Below are 19,591 nucleotides of genomic sequence, written 5' to 3' on the forward strand. Positions count from 1 at the left end.
AGGGAAAAAAGCCTACAGGACTAATATTTTGTGTTTACCCTGCACAGTAACTTTAGAGTTGACCAAAAAGGAAGTAAGTTTATATGAAATGCACAGTTTCTTCTGTCTCTTCCCCATGCAATCTGTGGTACTTTGCTGTTTTAACTAGAATAAAGAAGATCTGATACCTTCTATTTTCTGTTGTTTTTTTATCTTGAGCATACTTCTCAGTATTCTATCCTGGTAGAATTAACAGAAAGAGATTAGAAGCCTGAAAAGAAAACAGGGAGTTGAAAAATTCGATTCTTAAGACCAGGGTCAAACATTTAGGTGAAGCATCTAACAATGGAGAAAACCAGAAATTTTGAAGTAAGAGAAAATGCATTTCATCTGGTCAGCAAATGTCCATTTCATGTCATCTGTCTGCATGTGTGTTTCTATTGCCACAGTTGCCTTCTGTAGCCTTTGTTGGGGTTTTTTGGGAAGCCAACTAGACAAAGTCTGAATCAGTTTCTCAAAAACAGGGGATGCAGTAAAGCTTAGTCAACAAAGTTTTACCATTTATTTTTGTGTAGAATTCTTTGAGATGCATAGTTTTTTTACTTTACACTTATTAGTATGACTATATTTTTGTCCATTTTGAAATACGGACTTGTATTGTGTTAAGTTACACTGTGGTCACTGATATTTTTGTCTGCTTTGGGTCTTTTTAATAGGTTTTCAAATAGTTGGTGGAGAGAAGACAGGGAAACTTGATCTCGGAATTTTTATTCATTCAGTTATTCCTGGAGGGCCAGCTGATTTGGAAGGATCTCTAAAGCCAGGTGAATAGAGTAAAGAAGAAAAGGTGTATACATGGAGAAAAAAAAGGCCAGACACATATGCAGTACTATTTCCATCTATGGCTGTGTCATTCCCTTAATAATGCTGACCTTCATTCTGGATAACTTCTGAAAACTGGTGCTACTTCTTTGTTAAACTATACAGAAACAAAAATAATTCCAAAAAAATGATAAAGCTTGAAGTAGCAGAAAATTAAAGGTACATGTAAAGATAAGGGCTTTACTTGCTCTTTGGGTCTCTATAGATGCTTTGTAAATTCTTTTTTTTAAAACTCCAAATACGTACTTTAATTTTGGAAAAAGTGAATGTAACCATATGACTACTATGGAGGTGGATGCAAGAAAGAAAATCCATTTCATTTAATATCTGTTTTGTTTGGTGTTTTTTCATTTTAATCTGTGCCTTGAACTGAACTGCTTATTTCATTTCTTGATTTTTGCTTTTGCATCCACTTTTCTTACAGCAGAAGAGAAGATAGAAATCATTATATGAAAGGTTTGGCAAGTTTAAAAAGAGGAAATATTCATAACCACTTCTTGTGGTTTGTTTTGGGGTTTCTTTTTTTTTTTTTTTTTCAGCATCACTTGAATTTAGTAATTTTTAATCCATGCATTGTGTAGAGATTTTTCAGACCTGTACGCCACATTCTCACTGATGGATAAAAATGTAGATGTTGGATTGTATCTGAACAAACCCTTTTGTGCAGGACACCGACTAATCTCCGTAAATAGCACAAGTTTAGAAGGTGTCAGCCACCATGCAGCGTTAGAAATTTTGGAGAATGCACCTGAAGATGTGACACTTGTTATCTCTCAGCCCAAGGACAAACCAGCCAAAGGTACAGAGAATAATATGCCTTACTATTGACAAGTTGTTCTTTGAGTACTCTCCCTTCTCTGACACCTTTTGTAAAATACTTCCTGCATTTCTTTAAAATTACCATGATCAACGGAGCCATAAAACACCACCCTAACTGCAGTCACTTGTGTAAGCAACCCCAGCTAGTATGTGCTTTAAATTGTGTTCTGAAAGTGTGTTACAGTAACCTTTGGTGAAGACACACAGTTGCATCTCAAACAGTGTTCTGCCTAATATGAAAGGGTGAAACCTTACATGGCTGTAAACTGAGAAATTTGTGTCATGCTGCAGATAAGATGTTACCAGCTGCTAATGTGACTGTCTTGTCTCCTGATTTCCAGAGTCATCTAACGCTGCACACTTCAGTAATGGAACCAGGGGTTATTTAAGAAGGCCGTCGCTGGTGCAGGACAATGAGGCAGAGTCCTCTTCAGAAGAACACAGCCGATCCCGTGGTCACCAGAGGCCTGTTTCAGGCAGTCTGTCTCGTTTGTCAGGAGGCAAGCGGGATGGAAGTGTGAGCTCCCAGGATTCCCGAACCGAGAGCGCTAGCCTGTCCCAGAGCCAGCCAGCCAGCTGCTTTGGCAAACGTGCAAGTGGTAGAGCCCAGCAGGATCCTCAGCATTACAATGATTCCCAGTCTGGGCTTTTTAAAATGAACGAGAAGAGAAGATCCTCATCTGACAGTACTCGAACAAAAAATAAAGGGCCAGGGCTGGTGGAATCCATGGAATATTCTGACCGAGGGGATTCTGACATGGATGAAGCGACTTATTCCAGCAGTCAGGAGCAACAGCAAGCTAAAAAGGCATAGTGTATTCCTTACAAATATTTCCCATCACTTACAATAGTGGTAGTGAAATAGCTGACTGAGTGTGAATAAGGTAAAAGGATGTGAGAGGAGGACAGCCTAGCCTGCAGCTTATCCTTCTAATGGCAAATGCTAATAGCTAATTTCTAATACTTTGGTGATTTTGTTTGAAATAAATTGAGAAAATCACTGCTGTAACTTGAAACAACTTCCCAGCTTTCCAGTGTCACAAGATGGGCATGTCTTACTTAGAGGCAGACTGTGCTTTGGGACAAGTGTATAGTATAGAAAACATCCTTTTAATTCTGTGTGTTCATCTAATATGATCATAGTCTAGTGACCATCCCTAGAGGTAAGCTTATTTACCTAGCAGATAAATTAAGTTTTTTCTTAAAGTAGTAGTGATGCATCTGGAATGGGTAGCAGCAGAACTCATTTCTTTTGGGACTGATCTAATCCATGGAAAACTGCTCTTGTGTAGTGAAGTTCAGCAGTGAGCCACACTCTAAACAGAAACAGCTTGCTGCTTCACCTTTCCAAAAGTACACAATGGCAAGTACTGCTAATTAATTCCAAACTTCCACTGATTCCTTTTTTCAGCTGATGGACATTATTTGATCAATTTGTGGTAGCTCCTGCAAATTAATCCAACAGACCTTAGGCTGCTCTGATATTGAAGTACTATAGTTTCTGTGTTCTGTGACCAACTCACTTTGGCAATAGTCTCAGCTACTGAAGACCAAGCACACTTCTGTAATAAACATGTTCAGAGGCAGCAATGGAGGAGTTAAAACAGTGAGCCTTATGAGTCTTGCTAATTGGCACTTTGCCATGTGGACTCCTTTTGGCTGCATCTGACTCAGAAACACACCCTTTAGGGTCTTAACTGTAAACTTCTGTTCTAATGGCAAATTGTTTTTTCTTTTGTTTTGTTTGTTTCTTTTTTTTTTTTCTTAAATAAAGGAATCTTCCTCAGCGAATACAGCAAACAAAATGAATTCTAAAAAGGTTACTGCAACACTTAAACCTGGAGATATCTTTGAGGTTGAACTAGCCAAAAAAGATAACGGCTTGGGAATAAGTGTCACGGTACTGTTTGACAAGGTTTTTAGATGTTTTCTCTTTTTCTCTACTCCCAGCAACCCATTAAATTGCTAAATTACAAGGAAGCAAAATATTTTCTGGAGTCATATTAAGTATATAGTTATACTGATGTGTGATTAATCTTACCAAAGCTGAAAAGTAATACTATTTTATAACCCTTCTCTTGTCATCTGCCCTTTAAGTAATTCTTGTTTGTATTATGGTAGAACCCTAAAGTCCTAATAGAATCTTGTCACAGACACTGCTTTGTGAGTACAAAAAGCAACATGTTCTTTGTCCCTTGCTACCTAATAATGTGGCTAATTTATAAGGGAGAGAAATAAGACCTTCCCTGACCAGCATCGCAAGCAGTGGAAGCTGTAGTGTTACTTAAGAGTATCAATGCACATCCACACACATATACTATGTTCAGTATGCTGACATGGCTTTCTTGCAATATGAGACAAAAATGTATTTCTAATGGACTAATTTCTCTTTGGGCTATAAAATTTTGAAGGTAGTTTATGTTTAGGGCCTGCCATACTGCAGAGTGGCTTTTCACAGAAGAGGAGAGTGATTTATAACGGAGGCGTACATTTTTCATGGCTCCTGTTCTCATACTGTGTTCAGAAATACATTCTGGTATTTTAATATTCAAATATTATCTCTAGTTGATCTCTGGACTACACAGTAATTTGAAAAGGAAAAAATGCTTAAATTATAATAATAGAAGTTGTTAGCTGGAGTTCAAAACTGGTGGCTTTCACTGCCTCCTTATATCTAAAAATAAGTTGGCCTTTTTCTAAATGTGGCCATGCAGATCAGCATGTAGGTGGAATGCCAATTCACAAGCCTAGCACTGTTTTCATATATACAGCTAGTATTGTAAGAGGAGCAGAATGAAATACTATTATTTTAGCATCCCAGCCTATTCAAAGTCATATTGCTTTGTCAAGCTTATAACTTGAGGCAGCTGGAAGAGCAAAAGTTCAGCAGGAGTTGGTTACTGAGTAGCATCAAGCCTGCAGTGAGCATGCACTGGCTTTGTCGAAAACATTAGAAGATACCAACTGATAAAGACGTTCCCCTTAACGTCTGACCAAGTGGTATCTTCATTGACCTTTCCTTTTTCAGCCTCCATTCTGCCTCCGTTCTTGTACAATGGTGAGAAGAAGAGGTATACAATTAGTTCTGTGTTTTAAATTTTCCCATGTAATACTGTATGCTTTGGGAGTGAACGTTAATACACTGTTGGTCTCCCTCTTCCCTCCCAAGTTTGTGGAGAAGCACTGATAATGCAGCAGTGAGCCAGAATCATACAATAGTTTGAGTTGGAAGGGACCTTTAAAGACCATCTAGTCCAACCCCCCTGCAGTGAGCAGAAAGGCTGAGGCCCTTCAAAATAAATGCCATTTGAGCTTGGGCAGACTTTTTTCAGCTTAGACCTTCAAACCTACGGAACTGAGAGAAAGCAGCACTCCTTAGTTCCTGTTACATCAGAGAGGGTGTATTGGAGTAGGACACTGCATGGGTATGCATCTTCTGCTTTGGCATGCTGTGCCCTCACACATCTCTGAGCTTTGGTATGCATGCAAGCATGTAAAGTCTGGCATAATGCAGACAAGTTTCTGCTGAAAGACATTTATTTGGTTTGGATGCGTTTGCATTGTGATGCAACATGTTTTTACAATCTTCCCACCCAGCTTCGTTTGCAATAAGTTGCATGACTGCAAAAACGTGTTTTGTGCAACGTTTTGGTTTTGACACAGTTTGGCAATTCTTTTTACATGCCAGTAGCCCAAGTGCTTCCTGAGTACAGTTTTCCTTGCATGACACTGTTTAGTTACTAAGTATTCTAACTGCAAAAAGACTAACAAATCATGTTTTTGCTTTCCATTTAGGGTGGTGTAAATACTAGCATAAGGCATGGTGGCATTTATGTGAAAGCGATCATTCCTAAGGGAGCAGCTGAAGCAGATGGCAGAATAGAAAAAGGTAGTATTTCAGTTCTTTCAGTTGATGTGAAAAAAGGGCAGATAACTGTCTGTGATGGAGTTGATACCCTGTGGCCTAGAAGTTAAGAACTCTGTTTGCCTCCTTTCTTTGTGTCTTTTTCCTGAGGAAGAAGAGCCGTTTTTCCAAACTACTGCATTTGCAGTTGTCATTTTAAATATTGCCTTGATAGCAAATTCTGCAGGTGAAGATTAGAAAAAAACTGGTGAACAACTGCAGAATCAACAGAAAACTGAGACTGCAGAGGGGAAAAATAAGAGATAGGCTGCAGTATTTTTATTTTTTCTCCCCTAATGCAGCCTGCTCTGTTCCAGCCATGGAGAGAGAGGGCTTTGTATTATTTGTGGCCTTGTTGCTTGGCATGCTGGGAAACTCAAAAAATCAGTTGTTACGGCTTTTCTTATTTATAAGCTAGGCCACATTGTTTACTGAAGTGAGAATTCCCACTGTAGACTTGAGAGAACCTGAGCTTTGTGGCAGGCTATCATTCTGATGGCTAACACTAGCTTTGATATGGGATTATCCCACAGAATCATAGAATCATTTAGGCTAGAAAAGACCCTTCAAGATCAACTGTATAGTTTAGTTGCAATGTTCTCTTCTTGACTCAGAGTGTGGAGGGGATGGAAAATATACTTCAATAACTGTCCTTGTTAGCTGAGACTTGAAGGTTTCTGTGCATCATCAATATTTTATCAATTATGTTCTGCCTAATTTTTCTTAAATTATTAATCATTTGTAGGTGACCGTGTGCTCTCAGTCAATGGGATTAGTTTGGAAGGTGCTACCCATAAGCAAGCAGTTGAAACACTGAGAAACACTGGGCAGGTAAGCAGCTGCTGGTTCTACTCTGACCTGTAGTAAACCAGAGGTAAAGTTACCTGAAGACTGGAATTGTCCCCAGTGTCCTGGTTGCTTTAGGTGTGCTTTCTTAGGTTTCTTGGCTTCCTGGGCCTCAAGTCTCACTTCTCACCCCAGCGAAATTCTGGCTCTGTTGTGTGGGTGAGAGGTCTGCATGGGGTTGGTTTCTCCTTGTCCCTGGGCTTCATAGGTAAAAAGCCAGCACGGGTGGAAAAACAGCTGTAGCAGCAAACTACATACCAGTCCCAAATCTGAATCACTGAGGAGACAAGGGCCTCTCTAAATGCAGCTGTGTTTGCATGCTGTGTCAACAGCTTTAGTTGAGTCTTTGGATAGCACTTGAATTCTGCCAGTGGTGTCTCCTCATTTAATAGTGCTATTTATGGCAACTGCTTCGTATGTGGAAGCTCATGCATACCTGAAAATAGCCAGTGAATGTACACATTCAGAGCTGCTAAGGACTATTATTTTGCTCACTTTATAAAATGTTTTTAACTATATTTCCCATATGCATGAGCAAATGACACTTTTGACACTTCTTAACCCCCCCTCGCAGCCTTACTGGAAGAAAACCCTTTCTTACTCTGTTGGTGAGTATCTTACAAGTCCAGTAGTGTATTTTGGAGGTTGTCACAGCCCTTAAAGTAAGGAACACATTGAGAATGTATGGGGATGAAGGTGTCTATAAGGCTTGCTGCTGTAAAATTTAGGGCTCTGACAAGTTAGAAAGAAACATGTGCTCCAGTCTGTGCTATCTCCATGACCACTGCCAGTTAATTGGAGAATGTTTCATCTCTTTAGGTGGTGCATCTGCTGTTGGAAAAAGGTCAGCTTTCAGTGGCCAAGGTTCATGCTCCAGTAACACCACAATGCACGCCTCCAAATCAGGTGGGGCAATGTGAGCCACAGGAGAAACCAGCAACAAAAACTACAAATGCCAAAGATTACAGCTTTGTCACTTCAGGTCAGGTCACACAGGATAATTGTCTGAACTTTCAAAGCATCCTTTAGTTATTATAATACTTCCCTTCAAATCTGTAGAATAGAAAGACAGGAGAAAGAGCTGGTAGGAGTCTATACCAAGCCCCTACAGATAATGCAGTCTCTTCTGTTTTTTATGCTGTTCCATTTGTTTTTTAAGATTTCCTTTCACAACTTGGTAACTTTGTTTAGTTACTATTAAGTGTTTTCTATCTCATTGCTTCTTGTTTCCCAATTTCACCAGCCTTGCTGGCCAGGGCTGTAACAAGGTTGGAGTAAAAGGGGTGCTGCTATCTCTGGTGCTGCTAAGGAGTGCCGAGGGGAGGTTAAGATACTCAAAAGTAGATGAGAGCTTTTGTAGGTCCTGCTGTTCCTGTCTAGGTGAGAGAAGACATCAAGAGCTGGATAAAGAGAGTATTTGTGTAGCTGGCTTAAGGTTGGCATATTTCAGCTTCTCTTGCTGGACACCTGTGAAAGTGGAGGGGAGCCTACCCAGATGGGGAAACCCCTGCAGATGCCTTTTGGTTTTCCTGCATAATCCTGATAGGGATTTATCCTATCTGCCAGGACCTCCAGTTTATGCTCTTACTAATATCTGATCAGTGGCCAGCAAGGTTGTGTCACACTGTGCTTTAACAGGCTCCTTAATGGACTTCCTGGGGAGCAGTGAAGACACCCTGGCTTTCTGTGGATGTTGTCGGGGCGAGCCAGCAGACTGAGAAGTCATGATCACCTCGTTGTCCTCTCTAACTTGGAGGGATCTTTTAGATAATGCTTGTGTTTAGTAAAGTGGAAGAACCCTGTGAGGGGGAGAGTGCATATTGTCCTGTCTGGAGTAAGAGTGCCAGCCACTTTTTTTTATGGTTTTATGGCCATCACGCTGTAGGAAATAATAAATTAATGTTTCTTTTGCAGAGAACACGTTTGAGGTAAAGCTGTTGAAGAATAGCTCGGGCCTTGGGTTCAGTTTCTGCCGTGAAGATAACCTTACACCAGAGCAACTGGGCTCAACTATTGTGAGGGTGAAAAAGCTCTTCCCCGGGCAGCCTGCCGCAGAAAGTGGGCAGATAGAAATTGGGGACGTCATTCTGAAAGTGAATGGGGCATCACTGAAGGGTTTATCCCAGCAGGTTTGTATCTTAGTAATGAAACTTATGCTGTAGTAGTCACGCAGGTCTTGGGGGTCTGCATCTAATAATGAATCCCACTGTGGCTGTAGGAAGTCATCTCTGCTCTGAGGGGAACATCTCCAGAAGTCTCTCTTCTTCTTTGTCGGCCACCATCTGGTATACTGCCAGACATCGATCCTTCTTTGCTGGTAAGGTGTATGGCATATAATTACTTTTTTTTTTTTTAAGTGTTATTTGAAGGTTAATTTATTCAGTTGGGTGGGTATGTTAGTTAAATGCAAGATGTGGATGGAAAGATGGGGAGGGTGCTCACAGAAACATGATTCTTATGGTAAATTCCTCAGGAGTGTACCAAGTGTTTTGTGGAAATGTGAAAAAATGAAGGATTTAATGGAGGGTGGGGGGGTGGTCCCCTTCCATTTTGTGGCTTAAGACATGGAAATTAGCTTAATACACTGTTTTGGTGGCGGGAGTTTCTTTTCAGCCCAATTGCTTGAAGTTGATCCCAAATAGAAATTGAATATTTCCGTAATATACGTGAAGAATATTCTGTGAAACACCAATTTGTCTGGCATTGATGCATGTAAAACCAAGGAAAAGATTGACGTATTTACTTACTGGAAAGACTAAAATGCTCCAGTAAGTAAATCAAAAGAACAGACTACCATTTCAGGATAGTTGAAATAAGTGGAAATTAAATGTGTTTTAGCAACAGAGAATGTTGAGGGGAATCTGCCTGTTAAGTAGGTGTTCCATAATACAGGCAAGTATAAAACTAATGGTGATGAGTCTTCAGTTTAAGTTACTTTAATTTTCAAACAGAAAACATTAAAGTCTGATGACAGAAGCTTAAATGTACAAATACGAACTTAAGTGAAGTTAAATCAACTGAACAAACTAATAATACAAATGACTAGTCCTGTAATGAACCTGATGTAGTATGGAATAACTAATAAAACAGTGCATATACTCAAAGAAGAGAAAAACCAATAAACGAATGATAATTTTTGTTTATTACATTATCACAGATCGGTGTGTTTGTGAAGAATTTGGTCATAAAAGAATAAATGAAGCTTTTAAACTTTGTGTGTCTGCTAGCTGACATCATTCTTGGGAATATGTGATTATTGACAAAACTGTACTTCATTCTAACAGGAGTTAGTAACTTGGCTGAATGTCTCCTTTTGACATAAATTATCATAGTTTTTGTCATCTGTTATGTAGCTTTCTGCTTGAAAACTTCCCTGTTTCTTTCCTCTGTGAGATTACTTCGACTTCACTTGCACTGGAAGCATCAGCTGCGTGTTCTGGTTGGAAGGGATTTCATGATAATTGCCTGGGTGACTGCTGGGCATACTTAAAGGCATCTGTCAGGAGACTCTCCAAGGCTAAAGCCAGGAGTATATTTGTTTTCCTTAGGTGAATTTACAGTTCTTTAGCATTATATGTTTTAAAGTTTTGCACAGTTTGTCTTGACCAAGTTGAATTGAACTTGGTGAAACTCTGCTGTGATATGTGTAGAGTTGAGGCAACATCTAAATGGAAGGACCCACTGACTAATTGCTTTTGGTAATTTTATGTAGTCTTTGCAACTTTCTTTTGTCATCAGAATGGGACTTTGATAAATTAAATGTCCTCGATCCCTGTAGACTCCCATCCATTCGCCCCAACAAGTATTTCCAGATGTCAGCAGAGAAGTTTCTGGTCCATCAAATGGAGAACAAGGTGACAGCTCAGATGACAATGAAACTACTGATCTGAGCAAGGAAGGGCTAAAATCTCCCTCCAGAAGAGACAGCTCCAGTGACAGCAGCAGGAGTGGTGATGAGGAGGTGATAGACTTGCCAGCACAGGTGGGCGTTGGCTGGAGTTCTGCGCTATACCAAACTTCAGAGGAAGCCATGACACAGGCGCATGAGAGTCAGTATGAGGCACACAGTGGTCAGGAGGAGGCTGTTCGCACCATCTTATATTCTGATCAAGAGGCTTCTAGCAAGTCAGAGCTTGAGGACAGGTATGCTGTTTATAATAATCATAATACTGCAGAAGGTATTTACAAAAATAGTTTATTGGACCTATTCATAGAAATACTTTTTAAAATTTTGCTTTTTGTAATCTGTGTTAAGTCAGTATTGGTCCATACATTCATTTATGGCTGACAGCCACATTGTACAAGCTGATCCTTACTTTCTGCTTGTTTATCTATAGTAATCTGTCGTTGGATTTGCCATTGATCCCAACCTGTAGAACTGTTCCTGATGTTACCACATCTGTTTTAATAAATGATTGTTATGCTACTCCTGCTTCTGAGCTGACTCCACACCTGGGAGGAGGAATGGATTCTTTACTCAGCCAGTTGGAAAAAAATACTGAAGAATATGAGCCGGTAATTTACTATTTCTGTCTTTAAGTAGCATAAGGACACCTACTGCTGTGGCCAACTGGAAGTTGTTTAAGCCATGATATTTGGAGTGACTGGGTAGAAGTTAGGCCTGTTAATATATAAGTGGAATAGCTGTACATTATACTTGCACTAACCTGGACATGTGCCATATAAATGGCACACATGCACATACCGTTCCTAACCAGTGAACTTCAGCTGCTCATACACATGTCTGCAGGCATTTTCTGTCTGGACTCTTGAGGAGTTGATATGTTGCCCTCTGTGAATGGAGGCATCCATGTGTACATAGGTTGTCGTGTATATGTCTATTTTGTGTGTCATTGCAGGCTGGAAAACTTCACATTAAATATTTACCTACCTCCAAACCACACACTCAGTTGAAGTTTAAATGGCAGATACCTTGCTTCTACCCTGTTAGGTTTCTGTGTGGTTGTACAGACATCGGAGGATAAATCAGGGACATAAGGAGATCCTGTTCTTGAATCCCAAAGACTTTCTGCTCTCCTGCAAATGCAGCATATTTTTGAGATAGCTTTTTGTCACCCCAGAGATGTGTTGTATCAAAAGGGAATTCTGTTTCCATATGCTCATGTAGTCTACTCACAGATGGAAAAAAAAAATTAAAATTGAGCCTTGCTGTGTCTCAGTTGTCAGGACCTTTCAGGTTACAAAGCTGTTCTAGCCCATACTCCATTTTGAGAAGAAACAAACTGTCCTTTTCTTAGTCCACTCTTCAGAAGTTTTTCTCAAACCTTCCTGGTGCTCTGTGAGTTTCTATGCAAATGAGGCAGATCTGTATCTTTCAAATCAAAATTCATGCAAACTAAAATACGCAAAGCATGTCCATGGTCAGTTCTGAGATATGCTGTGGTATCATATTTCATTGTAGGAAAATAGTCACCTACTTTCTTCATTTGAATAATTCCTGATGTGTTGTCTTATTTGAAAAATACAGAGACTTTTTTTATATATGGCAGCTAGTTGAGGGCAGTATAAGGTGTCGGTTTTGGCATGTGCCTTCACAATTTTGTTTAGATCATGCCTTTGACATATGTTTTGGTACTGTCTAGGCTTGCGGTCCCCTTAGACCAATAGATAAATCAGTTGGCTATTTCTAACTGTCTTAAATTCAGTAAAGCATTTGAATAACTTATGTTTGTCTGTGTTGTAAAGTGCTATTTTTTTTCCCTTAGGAAGTAGAGCTCCGAGTCACTATGACAAAGTCAGAAAAGGGTAGTCTGGGCTTTACAGTGACCAAAGGTAATGATAACGTTGGCTGCTACATTCACGACATTGTTCAGGATCCTGCCAAAAGTGATGGGAGACTACGACCTGGAGACCGACTGATAAAAGTGAGACAATTAATGTTTTCAGATACAGATATTGCATAAAAAGGACAACTTTGAGTCAGAAAGAAAAAAAGCAAACTCTGTTGTGGGCCAGAGTAAATGTGGTTAAGGAACAAAGGCATGCACCTTCTGAAAGGCATAATTTTGATAGCACTTAGATGAAAGAAGTACAAGTACGAAAACATGTGAGAAGATTGCTGAGGGGAGTTGTGGTACATCCCACCGCTAGGCATGTGTGCAACCACTATTCATGATGGCAAAAAATGGCTTAAAGAGGAAAGCATTCATTAAGATGGTTGCTCAAATACATGAAGGTATTGTTGGTCAAATACATCTATGGCTAGCATATTGTTAGGAAATATATTTAGGAGATTTGCTCTAAAAGTTTGCCAGGTACATATCATGTAGTACAGATGTTCGTCATAGAATCATGAAGTAGTTTGTGTTGGAAGGGATCTTTAAAGGCCACCCACCCTGCACTGAGCAGGGACATCTTCACCCAGACCCAGTTGCTCAGAGCTCTGTCCAGCCTGACCTTGAACGTTTCCAGGGATGGGGCATCTGGGCAACGTGTGCCAGTGTTTCACCACCCTCATCATAAATGATTTCTTCCTTATATCTGGTCTGAATCTACCATAATTTTAGTTGAAAACCATCATCCCTTGTCCTGTCACAACAAGCCCTCCTAAAAAGTTTGTCCCCATCTCTCTTATAAGCCCCTTTTCAGTACTGGGAGGCTGCAATAAGATCTGCCTGCAGCCTTCTGTTCTCCAGGCTGAACAACCCCAACTCTCTCAGCTTCTCTTTATAAGGGAGTTGCTTCAGCCCCCAGTCATTTTGTGGCCTCCTCTGAACCTGCTCCAACAGGTCCATGTCTTTCCTGTGCTTAGGACTCCAGAGCTGGATGCAGCACTGCAGGTGGGGTCTCAGAAGAGCAGAGCAGAGGGGGAGAATCACCTCCATTGATCTACTGGGTGTGGTTGGTTTCCTGGGCTGTGAGCATGCGTTGTCAGCTCATGTCCAGCTTTTCATCTGTCAGTTTCCCCAAAGTCCTCTTCGGGGCTGCTCTCAATCCCTTCATCCTTCAGCCTGTATTGGTACCAGGGGTTGTCCTGACCCAGGTGCAAGACCTTGCACTTGACCTTGTTGAACCTCATGAGTTTCATGTGTGCCTATTTCTTGAGCTTTCCAGGTCACTCTGAATGGCATCCTATCCCTTTATAGTATTAGTTTTTGACTGACTGAAAACTTGCATTTAGGCTTAGAGGCACTGTGAGCAATAGTGACAAAGTGCATAACACAGAGCACATGTGTGAGTCACTGCTAATCAGGACACTGAAGCACTGCTGAATACTATTAAACCTTAATAAAGCTATGCAAATACAAGTCAGATTGGATTAGGCTGTGAATCAGACTTTCAGATGTTGGCCTATGCAGTTATAGCATTCCAGTTTTTAAATAGGAACAGTAAAGTAATATACGTCTTCAGAATGTGTAATATGTGGACGTTTGGACTGTAAACTTGTTTCTTCACTTGCAAAAGTTCATTTACATTAATGTGTTCTGTCTCTTTACATAAGTATGATGAACTGCAACTGTTGTCAATAAAGCATCTATTGTTTTGTCTTTACTGCAAGTGTCAACAGTAGTAATAAATGTTTCCAAAGTCATGCTGGTTTACTTGAAGAGTAACAAGGAGATCTCTGTTGCTTTTATTTTTACAGGTTAATGACATTGATGTCACTAACATGAGCCATACCGATGCAGTAAACTTTCTCCGCGCTGCCCCGAAGACTGTCAGATTAGTACTGGGGCGTGTTTTGGAGTTACCCAAGATGCCAGTGTTGCCCCATTTACTGCCTGATATTACACTAATGTGCCATAAGGAGGAGCTAGGTAACACAGAAAATATAGTGCTTTTTGTTCTAAAGCAAAATTTTTCCCTTCTGTTACAAAGAACAAACCTGATTTTTTTTTTTCTTTCCTTCTTTCCCCCCCCTTCCCCCTTTTTCCTGCAAAGGTTTGTTGTTATCAGGCGGTCATGACAGCCTTTACCAAGTTGTGTATATTAGTGACATTCTCCCTAGATCTGTTGCTGCCAGAGAGGAGAGTCTCCATGCTCTAGATATTATCCATTATATTAATGGAGTAAGCACACAGGGAATGACTCTGAAAGAAGCCAAAAGAATGCTGGAAACATATCTTCCTAAAGTGGTGCTCAAAGTGACCAGGTATGTTTTGGAAGCAAATGCTTCCCTGTACTTTTTGGTTTTCTCATGTGATTGTATGAGTATATAGGTAAAATATGTTCCTGGTATGACACCTAATTCACCAGAGTGGTACTAGGTGGCATGCTATTGAGGACTGATGCCACAAAAAGGGTCTGTATATTCACAGTTTTTGAGCTTCAGTGGAGCAGAAGGGTGCTTAGTACTTGCTGTGCTTTGTGTTTGTTGGGAAGACAAGGCTGTATCCAGCTATGAAGTGCAGGTATTCAAAGTATCACTTTTGAAATATAACAAAGGTTATTTAAATACAATTACTCCCTTTTTCTTAAAACTGATACTGAGGGTTCTGTCATCACAAAGAAGAGATCAAATGTTTCATGTTTACATAGTTCTGCTGTCATGTGGAAGTCCCAGCACACTGGTGAATGTTAAAACCCTATGGCACAGATCCTCATGTGCCACTGTATTTTCACTGATCCCTGCTGCTTATTTTATGGCAATACAGCAGTCTGAAAACACTCTCCAGATTACTCTGTTGTAATATTTACCTGGGACTGAAACATTTACTTTGTTTCTGAAATCTTTCAGCTGTGCTTGCCGTTCTTTGCTTCCTCTCTCCCTTTCTCCTTCCTACTCCCTTTTATTCCAGAAGGGGAAGGAGTTAAAGTCCTGAGGCTGCAAGGTTGAATCTTTTTGTGAAATCTAGAAGGAAAATCGAGTTCTAACAAACTCTTCAGTGCTCCCTGAAGTAGGAACTAACCTAAGTAACAGTACTTAATCTCTTTCATTGAATATTTTAAGTATTCTGAAACTTGCAATAGAAAGCACCATTAGCAGTTTTACTGATAGTACATATTTACATCAATATCTGATAATTACCATGATTTTTTTTTTTAATAAAAATTTCTGTAAACATTTTTTTTTTTTCATAGAGATGGTCATGCAGTGCTTCCAAAATCCAAGAGCCCCAATAGCTCAAATCTATGGCCAATGAAAGCTAATGGTAAGATTTACTGGCTTACTTCTTGCAAGTAAAGTGCACATGTTTATAAAAATGAAGAAACTGATATGGGCCTTAAGATACCATCCTAGTCCAGTGGCTGCACTAGGACTCCACTTACTGAGATCAGCTGCAGCAAGTGTTCGCTCAATCTTTCTTCTAAAACCTCCATAAAAAGAGATTCAGCAATAGTGTCTTTATGATCCCACTTCTCTTGTAGTTTAGAAATTCTCTCTAATATCAAGCATAAAAAACCCCACCCTATTATGATCATCATAATTGTTATTAATAATATTAATGTTGTTGCTTCCTCTGACCAGGCATAAAAATACTAGTTTGTTACATTTGAAAGGGCTTCAGGTCTGTCGTTGGTTCTCTCTTTTACAAGACCAAAGGAGCCTAAATCGATTTTATTGCTCCCCTCCAGTTAGTTTACATCTCACAGTGCACAGCGTTGGGTGAGGCTCACCAGTGCCAAGCAGAGAGGAAGAATTATTTCCAGGTTTGTGTAGACAGCATTCCTGTTAATACATCCTAAGTGAGATTAACTTCGTTTTTGCTAAATAGTCCTTGTTCATTCACTTAGATTCAGGATCCTTTACCACCTATATTTGCTTCTGTGCAGAGTAACTGCTTATGCAGTTATTTACCATCTTAAGCATTTGATTTTTTTCTTTGAAATTTGGCACTTCGCATTTCTTTCAATTCATCATAGTCTTGTTTTTCACACTTCCTTTAATGTACTTAGATAACTTTGAGTATTGTTCTTGCCTTCTGAAATTATTGCAGCTCTTACAGTTTAGTGCTTCTCGCATGTTTTCTAAATATGCTACTCCTTTTGTTTCAAAAATCTTAGTCAAGGTATTCATTAGGAACAAGCCCTGTAACCAATTCTTGGAAGTCTCCACATAAAAATCCCTTCCTGTAGATGTCTTGTCATGCATAGATTTATGACAAGATATAAGGTTACACTTAGCCTTCAGTTATATACGAGTTTCTTCATTTGTAAAAGTGTAAATGTATTTGAAAATCCAGAACTTCACTATTAGCTAGGTATATAGCATCTACTGGTTCAACTGTGTCTCATTTATTATACTAGTAATGAGATGTCTAGGATAGGCATGATATCACTCTTTTCTTTACCAAGAAGGGACTCAGATGTCAGATGACAGGGAAAGGGAATCATCCCCTATTTCCCAATGGTGCATGTTTTCTCTGTATGTTGTTAAGCTGTTTATCTACATTTCTATTGTATTAGCATTCATGCTTTCTGATCTCATTGAACGCAACATTCTAAAAGCCATTTTATAATATAGTCCATCAGATGGAAGTTTGGCAGTGCCCAGTCACCAGGCAGGCAGAAACATTGGCAGAAATGTTATTCATTTCATAAAATAATACTAAATACATTGTCTTTTTCATAAAAATAATTGATGGGGGCTAGTTCAATTTCTATGAAAAAGTTGTTGTTTCCGATTTTTGTTTAGGCTGTGGTGATCCCTGTGATAAAACAGAAAAGACAACTGATGCTTGTGAGCACAAGGTAAATATTCATTTATTGTGCCTATTATTATTAACCAAAGGATCTACTTTACACACATTTTTTAAAATAAATAAATCAAACAATCCATTAATGAAAGTGTGCAAATCTTCTATTGTCAGTTGATGTGAATAAGCGGTGATTGTAATAAATATGTGTTGATTTAATTGGTCTTCTTTTTCTTTGGGGCTGATTTATCGAAAAACAAATGGTTATATGAGAAGGATGCAAGACTATGATACAGAAAAGTCCATTCTGTTCACAGTTTCTGCAGATGTTACTTTTACTAGATGGCTTGCTTTCTTTTCCCCCCGCCCTTTGTTTTTTCTGAAAAATGGTGTGTTGTGTGACCAAAGGTATTGAAGGTTATAATATATTAAATATTACTATGTGTTCTCTTGTGGCTGCTTCTTCATCAACATGTGATTTATTTTTTTTTCTAGTTGCTTTAAATTTTTTTTTATTTGCTCTTTTCAAGTGAAACTTCTAACACACTTAAAGGCTGTCCACCCATCACCCAAATATCCCACATGAGAATACAGATGAATAGGGGAGTTTATTTGTTGCAAAGTAGAGTGGTGTGCTTCTTAAGGGTTACTCGCTGCTTCAGCAAACTGACAAATTCTTCAAGAGTTAATTTTTACTGTACTTCACTTTCTTAGATAAATGGCAATGGCATCCTCGGACCTTCTCAGACAAATACAGAAAACAGTATTCATCACACAGAAGGCCTAATGAATCTCTCAAGATCAGGAGATGCACCTTCCCTTGGCTTTACCAACAAGACGTCAGATTTTTCTAAACACAGTGACAAATCAGGTAAGAAGAGGTGAGATGGGGATAGCATTATTCAGTTCTTAGCGTACAAGAGAATAAAGGCATTGTTGGATAGACTGAAATAAGTCAATGTCAGGCTGGCAGTCAATTTTAGAAGATCATCCGCAAGTCATGTGCTCTGCTTTAGAGGAACTAGTTGGTGTTGGAAGTAGATTTATGGAAACTGGATTTTGTGTTAGAGTGAAATGAAGGAAAGGCATGATAACAGGTAGAAATAATGCCATGGTGTCTGGCCCTTCAATTTTTTTCCCCCACAATATCCTATATTGGGAAAACTTGTCATTTCATACTATTTCTCTTTAGAAACAGAGGTCCCAGATGATGAGTATTATGATGATGATGATCACAATGAAGTTGTCCAGTATCTGTTGGATGTTGTAGATGAGGAAGCCCAGAACCTTTTAAATAGTAATAACTCAACTTCAGAGGCTCAGAGTCTTCTACATCTCAAGAAAGCCGCATCAGAAGATCACCTGCCAGGTAACATGAACCACTAAAAAAGCATATAATTAACAGAAAAATACTTCTTGAAACAAGGTGCCAAGCAAGTGATTGATTTGGCAAGAGAGAGAAGGGTTGACATTGAATTGATGTGTGAACTGAAAGTTTCCCAAGTAGAACACAGTTGCTGATCCTAGTGAACTTCAGATGAAAAACGTAAGTTCTAGTTTGATAAATCTGGGTTTTGCTTTAAGTAATCTGGGAAAGTGAATCCCATTCTGAAGTTCTCTCAAGTGGAATTCATGTTGTTTTGGTACCTGGTTCTGCAGGTGCAGTCATGTTGAAATGCTGAAGTGTTTCAACATTTCAGTGATTGAAGATTGCACAACTTGGAAATGGGTTGAGATCTCTCAAAACCAAACAATTTGCCAACCCGCTTCATCTCTCATAGAAAAACTATCCTTTTCATTACCTGATTTTGTCTGTACACCTTTGTTTTCCTTCATTCCATCTTCTTAGTTCCATTTGTTACTAACTGGAGTTTAGCATAGGATTTGTAGTTCCTTTGTGGTGTCACACTCTGTATGTATGCTTCAAAAGGTCAAGCAAGATGCTTGCTATTCTTGTAGAGGTTCAAGAACTCAAGATATAAAATCCAAAATTATAATTATTTCAGCTTCTTTGTTGCTCTTCATCAAGTTCATTAGGTTATTGTCATTGGCCATTACACTAGAAATCAGGGAACACTGAGGTTCTAGCTGTGCCAGACACTCCTTCAATTTATTGTTTTTCTTATTGGCGTAGAACTTGTGGAAATAGCTTTACATGTCTTGTAAATGAAAACACCTTTGTCAGTAGTAACTGTAAATGGGGTACAAACATTTATTTTTTTGATTAGTGTATTCTATCACAAATTCACTATCTAAGAGAACAAAGCATAGAGTTATTTTACTGTTTCTCCTGGCTGTGCCAGGACCTCAGCTGAGGAATATCATTGGAGCGCTGCTACTTCCAATTTCTTGCAGCTAGCCTTTGCAACTGAAGATTAATTGAATCCACAAGATATGACAGCAAGGAAATACCGTAGCAGACACATACAAGTCAGATTTTATTCGGCACATCTTAATTAGGTCTTGTTAATCAAAAGAGCAAGTAGAGTCCTAGTTTAGACCTTCTGCTGGTCTAAATGTAACTGAATTGCAGAAACATTACTGACATGGGAATCTAATAACT

General features: G+C 39.3%; 1 protein-coding gene across 5 annotated transcripts in view; it reads left to right on the top strand.

Moving 5' to 3' along the window:
* PTPN13 (protein tyrosine phosphatase, non-receptor type 13) overlaps positions 1-19,591 on the top strand; it is a 111,808-nt gene that overhangs the window by 83,005 nt on the left and 9,212 nt on the right. For 4 of the 5 annotated variants that reach the window (XM_026847680.1, XM_026847681.1, XM_026847683.1 and 1 more), the window contains 18 exons: positions 696-803; positions 1,529-1,660; positions 2,022-2,488; positions 3,455-3,595; positions 5,476-5,569; positions 6,330-6,415; positions 7,250-7,412; positions 8,345-8,559; positions 8,649-8,747; positions 10,209-10,573; positions 10,768-10,945; positions 12,157-12,315; positions 14,037-14,208; positions 14,333-14,543; positions 15,473-15,543; positions 17,028-17,083; positions 17,743-17,899; positions 18,221-18,397. In XM_026847680.1, the coding sequence (XP_026703481.1) occupies positions 696-803; positions 1,529-1,660; positions 2,022-2,488; positions 3,455-3,595; positions 5,476-5,569; positions 6,330-6,415; positions 7,250-7,412; positions 8,345-8,559; positions 8,649-8,747; positions 10,209-10,573; positions 10,768-10,945; positions 12,157-12,315; positions 14,037-14,208; positions 14,333-14,543; positions 15,473-15,543; positions 17,028-17,083; positions 17,743-17,899; positions 18,221-18,397 (3,051 nt within the window). The remainder of the gene's footprint in view (positions 1-695; positions 804-1,528; positions 1,661-2,021; positions 2,489-3,454; positions 3,596-5,475; positions 5,570-6,329; positions 6,416-7,249; positions 7,413-8,344; positions 8,560-8,648; positions 8,748-10,208; positions 10,574-10,767; positions 10,946-12,156; positions 12,316-14,036; positions 14,209-14,332; positions 14,544-15,472; positions 15,544-17,027; positions 17,084-17,742; positions 17,900-18,220; positions 18,398-19,591) is intronic. The other variant, XM_026847682.1, reaches the window with a different exon arrangement.

This window comes from Athene cunicularia (assembly GCF_003259725.1).
Source record: "Athene cunicularia isolate RWA chromosome 4 unlocalized genomic scaffold, athCun1 chr4_part2, whole genome shotgun sequence".
NCBI classification, from domain to species: domain Eukaryota; kingdom Metazoa; phylum Chordata; class Aves; order Strigiformes; family Strigidae; genus Athene; species Athene cunicularia.